The following is a 6,255-nucleotide window of genomic DNA, read 5'->3' on the forward strand; positions in this document are numbered from 1 at the left end:
CCTCCCTCCCTCCCTCTCTTCCTTCCTTCCTTCCTTCCTTCCTTCCTTCCTTCCTTCCTTCCTTCCTTCCTTCCTGTTTCTTTCATTTCATCTTACAGCCCGTTTGAGTCCAATCTGATTTTCGTTTTTGAAGACTGGTGTATTTTGGCAGTTCTGGAAAGTAACCAGAAGTTTTCTGCTCCAGCATTGCGTTTGTTCTATTTTCTCCGTTATATTCTTCCAATCAGATGTGTCTTAGACACCCTCATTCCATTCTGAATTTTTCTCATATCCAATCTATTTCTCATCTTAGAACATCCTGCAATACCTTGGTGCACTAGCTTCCATAATGGAGCACACGCAGGAATCAGATTCTATCATAGTTCTGAAGCCTGGATGTCCCAAATCAAATGTCAGTGGGGCACTGTTTTCTCTAAATGCAGAAGGAAAGCTCTGCCCTCGGCCTTGCTTTGGTTTGTGGAATTTCCTTGCCTTGCTTCAGCATAGTTCTAATCTTCACATGAACTCTCACTGTGTGCAGGCCTACCTCCAAGTTTCTTTTCCTAAAGGACACAGCTATTGTGGTTTGAATGAGAAGAGACTGGTCTTCATAAGCTCAGATATTTAAATTCTTACTTGTGGGGGAGTAGAGCTGTTTGAAAAAATTAGAAGGATTATGAGGTGTGGCCTTGTTGGAGTAAGTGTGTCACCAGGGGTGGGCTTTGGGTTTTCAAGAGCCCATGCTAGGCAGGTGTTCTCTCTCTCTCTCTCTCCCTCCCCCTCTCCTTCTTCTTCCTTCTCATCTCTCTCTCCTCTTTCTCTTCCTTCTCATCTCTCTCTTCTTTTTCTCCTCCTCCTCCTCCTCTTCTTTTTCTCCTCCTCCTCCTTCTTCTTCTTCCTCTCTCTCTCTCTCTCTCCCCCTCCTTCTCTCCTTCCCTCTCTCCCTCCCTCCCTCCACCACTCTTTGCCTGTGAATCAGGATGTAAAGCTCTCAGCTCTAGGACCATGCCTGCCTGCCTGCCTGCTGCCATGCTTCCTGCTATGATGATAATAGACGAACACTCTGAACTGTAAGCAAATCCTCAATTAAATGTTTTCTTTTGTACATGTTGCCCTGGTTATAGCTAACTTTACACCAATAAACAGTGACTAAGACCTGGCTGTGTTAGGTTACAGATTCACCCTACTACAGTATGACTTTATATTAACTGCAGCTGGAACTGCTCTCGTTTCCCCAATATGATTACTGAAACATCCACATATGGATTTGAGATGACACAGTTCAACTTGTAACATCTCATTCTATCATTTAAATATGACTTTGGGCAAGTTCTTAACATTACTGGGGCTTAACTGTCATCTCTGTAAAAATCAAGACAAACAGTCTTGATGCTACTTTACAGGGTGTTTGAAAACTGGCTGAATTAGTATAAGTCGTTTCAAATAGGGCCTGGGGCATATATTATTGTAACCTTCAGCTGTTCTAGAACTGCTTGGATTTACCCAATTTCTCTATTTTTTCCCCCGATTTCATACATTATTAGGGTTTAGATGACAAACAGCGTCAACTTTAAAAGTTGGACTTATGCATTATTATTATTATTATTATTATTATATTATTTGTTTTTCAAGGCAGGGTTTCTCTGTGTAGCCCTGGCTGTCCTGGAACTCACTTTGTAGACCAGGCTGGCCTTGAACTCAGAAATCTGCCTGCCTGCCTCTGCCTCCCAAGTGCTGGGATTAAAGGTGTGCACCACCACTGCCCAGCAGACTTATGCATTATTTTTTTCATGGGTTTAAAAAATACAAATAACATGGCAATCAACCATATGGCTAAGATGTCTAATTTTCTTGTGTATCCAGTGGGTTTAAAGCTGTTTCCATGGTGGGCTTGAGTTCATGTATATACAGCATCCAGACACTCATCTGGCATTATTCTGTGATGTATGAAAACTGTTGTCAATTGACTAATGATGGAGAAGAGAAGTCATATATTTGGGCCACATTTCAACCCTTTCAAAATCTCATGAGTGACTACTTCACCAAACAGAGAACTAGCCTGACATAAGTTGACGAAACACATGGGTTCCAGCAATACCTCCCCAGGGTTTCCTCTTGATGGAGATAGTGGACCCAAAATGCATTTCTCTGCTTGCCCTTCTTCTTCACTTTCAGGTAGTCTCCCAGATACACCACAGTTTCCTGCGCTGTCCACAACTCAGACTTTTTGGAATATTTTAGAAGAAGGGCACCTGGGAATAAAAGGTAAGGCTTCCTTAAACCATATTGAACAGGGCTTGGTAACCAGCAAGCACACTCTGCATGCTCACTGTAGGGTCCTGGCAGCTCCAGGGATTCAAACTGGTATCATGGGATATGCTGAATGAACATGAGTCCTAAATTGCCTCATCAGAACTGTCCAACTTGTACTCCCTCATAGTTTGCCTTTTTATAACTCCTATTAAAAATTAGCTCAGGGCTGGTGAGATGGCTCAGTGAGTAAGAGCATCCGACTGCTCTTCCGAAGGTCCTGAGTTCAAATCCCAGCAACCATATGGTGGCTCACAACCATCTGTAACAAGATCTGACGCCCTCTTCTGGAGTGTCTGAAGACAACTACAGTGTACTTACATATAATAAATAAATAAATCTTAAAAAAAATGGTCAAAAAAATTAGCTCAATGAAAATGTGATACTTTATAAGTGTCAAAAAGGAATAGCTTTTGATTCTTGCTCCGTTAAATATGGCCAAAGACAAAGTTAAGACGCGCTTCTGCATGAAAATATATAGAAAGTATATAGAAAAAGGTTTATAGATACTTATAGAGACTGTGCTGTGGTGTATGTAGCATAGAAAAACGAAGGCTTATAGATACTTATAGAGACTGTGCTGGCGTATGTAGCATGTGATTGCAACGTCTTAACATCTGGAAACAGCAGAGGACCAAGTTTACCACCTTGGGCAGATCACACAAACATAAAATAATATTGCTTCACAGGCTCCCAGAAATGCCAGGGATTCTTGATTGCATATTGCAGTGTGCCCTTATGTCTTCTTACTCCTTTTGAATTGGGGACAGGAGGATAGAGAAACCACATCAGAAAGTGTGGCATCTTTTACTCAACAAAGATGCCAACTTTATTGAAAGAGATGGTGAAGGGGGGAAAAAGTAACACTGTCTTCATTTTAAACCAAGAGAGAAAAAAGCACAAAACTAGAAAGCATCCCTTACAGGGAAAAGGTCAACATGAACCCCACAGAAGACATGTATGCTATTTTGATATTTAAATTAAAACTTAGTGACCAGAACTCAAGAGATGGCTCAGCAGTTAACACTGACTGCTCTTCCAGAGGTCTTGAGTGGCTCACAACCATCTGTAATGGGAAATGATGCCCTCTTCTGGTGTGTCTGAAGACAGCGACAGTGTACATTAAAAACAAAAATAACAATAACAAACAACAACAATAACAACAACAAAAACAAACCTGAGTGACCAAAGACCTTCTGTGCTGTGTGGTGACTTGGGAGAGGTAAACAGAAGAAAATACTTAAAAGAAATCCACAGGTGTGGGAAGGGAGTGACCTCCAGCCAGTCGAGTGAGTAATGGGAGTTGTATTGCTGGGATGGAAAGAGAAGGTGATGTAGCTGCTCACATTCAGTGACAGATGAATCTGAGATGATGAATCAAGAGGAGAGAATGGAAGGAGAACATATTCTAAAACTTTGCCCCTATTCCATCCCTTTTGACTTTTAATTCTTATTAGTAAAATTAACAACAACAACAACAACAACAACTGGGGAATAGCCTATCTCCAAAAAAAAAAAAAGATGTGGTCCTGAAATCTCACTTCTCACAGGCAGGAAATTGCATGTCTAGAAAGGCAATTTTCCCGGCAATTCACAAAGTTCACCCTTTATGATCGTGTTCCCCAGCCAGCTCTTCCCGAGGCTTCTAGCAGATGCTCCCTAAAACTTGGAGCTAGAGACTGGGAGGATTGTACTCACTGTGGGCTTGTTGGAGTTGATTGGACTTCAAAACGCCAGTATTCTCCAGTCTCTGAAGCAGCCAATCATGCCTCACGCCCGCCAGAAGTTTTTCAAGGTCATCAGGCTGTAGGGTTCGAGCCTCAAGGATCTCTTGACTGGTCTGCCCTGCCAGCGAGGCGAAGGAACTTCTGCTTGAGTTCAGCAGAGACCAGGAGCTTTCCCCATCTGACGAACTGCGGGAAAAGGCTGGTGATTTTAGCCACCATGGTGAGCATGAGCTGGAGTTCTGGCTGCTCTTCAGCATGCTCCCAAGCTCCTCTCCTTCCTCTGTGGTGCTGAAGTCTTCATCGAAGACAAGGGAAGGACGGGAGCCATTTACAAAGGACTTTGGCCCCTCAGCACTCTGACCGGATCTCAAAGCACGTGGTCTGTGAACGCCATCCTGGCTAATGGAGCAGACCTCTGTGCTGTCAAGCATTTGGCCCTCCTCATCCACCGTTGAGGCATCAGGGTCGACAGTCTGGTCTCTGACTGAGCAGCCAGTCTTTGCTGAGTCAGCGTTTTGAACTGACCCATCCGGAAAGAAAGTTCTACGTGTAGACATTGAATGGCTGCCTTCTAAACATCCTAGGGCTACCTGAGAGGGTGATAGTCCATCGTCTGTGCTTTCTGCTGTTTCTCCTTCTGGGTCAACTGAAGAGGGGGCAAATGTTAATTCAGGTCCTGTGCATATTTCAGTGAGTTTCCCCCCATTCTTTTCTCCATGCCAGTCTTTAAAGTCATACTTGGATTCTGGGAAGTCACCCATTATTCCAGAGGGTCCTTCTTCCTGAACTGAAGGATTCGTGGTCACATCCGTGAACCTGCCTGAACTAGACAACGACCAGGATTCAGAACCACATGAATGACTGGACTGAAGAGAAGTATTATTAGATCCTTCAGCGGTTTCTACCAGTCCTAAACCCGAGGCCAAACAAGTATCTTTTGCGTTGAGAGGAAGGATGGACGTGTGATTGTGTAACTGACTTGGTGAAGACTCTAAGTTGTCATCTCCAGTTGTCTGAAGAGAGACACCAGGGAGCTTTGAAGACAAATACACAGCTCTGCTGCTTCTGTTCCTCTTGGGCTCCTCAGACGCTGCCGAGGAGCTTTGCGCCTCCACAGGATGCTCTTCTTGGCCAGACCCTTCCCTTACTACATCCTGAACAGCGCAGTTCACTTCCTCCCAGCTTGTGGAAGAGCTGAGCCCTGACAGTCTGCCCCAAGAACTGGAGCTAGAGTTGTCTCTCAGAGACTTGTTGGAAACATTTGTCCCTCCGTTGCTGTGGTTTGGTGGCTCAGTCTCAGTCCCCATATCTAGATCCAGGGAGACTCTGAATGCCTTGGAATGGGTCCAGCTTCTCCCCCTTTCTCTTTGGAGCTTCCCTTGATCTTTCTTAGACATTTTGGAAGAAGCTGTATTCCTGCTGTCTTGGGAACTCACCCTCTCTAGAGTAGCACCCATAGTATCTGCGGTGTTTGTTTCTGTCTTCAGAGTGGTGATACAGACCTCCAATTTTGTGTCTCTCTGGTTGCTTTTGCTGTTCCCACAAGTGCTTTCAAATACCTCACACACTGAGGTATGGTGCTGGGAATAGGTTTCAAGAATTTGTTGGAAATCCACGTGTCCATGCAAGATGAGTCGATCTAAGCCACACTTGAAACTCTCTGGGACATAAGAGCGAGCATCTAAATTTGGGAAGCTTTGAACTCGTAGATGTCTCTTCACCTGGCTGATGAGAGACATGATTTCCTGAGACAGGCCTTCTCTGTCCTGGCTTGTGGGAGAAGTGCTGAAGGTGTAGAGCTTGCCCACAGCTTCACTGCATAGCTGCCTTGCTGCGAGAACTGCATCTGTCTCCCCATGGAGTCTGGAGTGCACCGTGGTGAGGCCAAAAGCAGCTTTGATGAAGCTGTGCAGCTCCTGCTTGCCATTAACCAGCTCGCCATCTTTCTTGGTCAGGAGGCCAATCTCAAAAGCTTCTTTGGCTTCACACAGATGCACACTTTTCACTTCCGGAGGGCAGTCAGCAGAACAGCTATATGACAACAAACATGTGCCACGGATATTCTGTGGAAAACAGCAAATGAGGTCAGATATTGCATTGGGTACTAGATATGAATCAGGACAAACTTCTATCCCCCCTTTTTCCTTTCCTTTCCTTTCCTTTCCTTTCCTTTCCTTTCCTTTCCTTTCCTTTCCTTTCCTTTCCTTTCCTTTCCTTTCCTTTCCTTTCCTTTCCTTTC

At 44.4% G+C, this 6,255-nt stretch overlaps 1 protein-coding gene across 4 annotated transcripts in view; it reads right to left on the reverse strand.

The window, feature by feature from the left end:
- Alpk1 (alpha kinase 1) overlaps positions 1-6,255 on the reverse strand; it is a 105,360-nt gene that overhangs the window by 6,463 nt on the left and 92,642 nt on the right. For 3 of the 4 annotated variants that reach the window (XM_021158235.2, XM_029475300.1, XM_029475299.1), the window contains 2 exons: positions 3,988-6,079; positions 2,078-2,231 (listed from right to left, as the gene is read on the reverse strand). In XM_021158235.2, the coding sequence (XP_021013894.1) occupies positions 2,078-2,231; positions 3,988-6,079 (2,246 nt within the window). The remainder of the gene's footprint in view (positions 1-2,077; positions 2,232-3,987; positions 6,080-6,255) is intronic. The other variant, XM_029475301.1, reaches the window with a different exon arrangement.

Source organism: Mus caroli, chromosome 3, assembly GCF_900094665.2.
Source record: "Mus caroli chromosome 3, CAROLI_EIJ_v1.1, whole genome shotgun sequence".
In the NCBI taxonomy this organism is placed as follows: domain Eukaryota; kingdom Metazoa; phylum Chordata; class Mammalia; order Rodentia; family Muridae; genus Mus; species Mus caroli.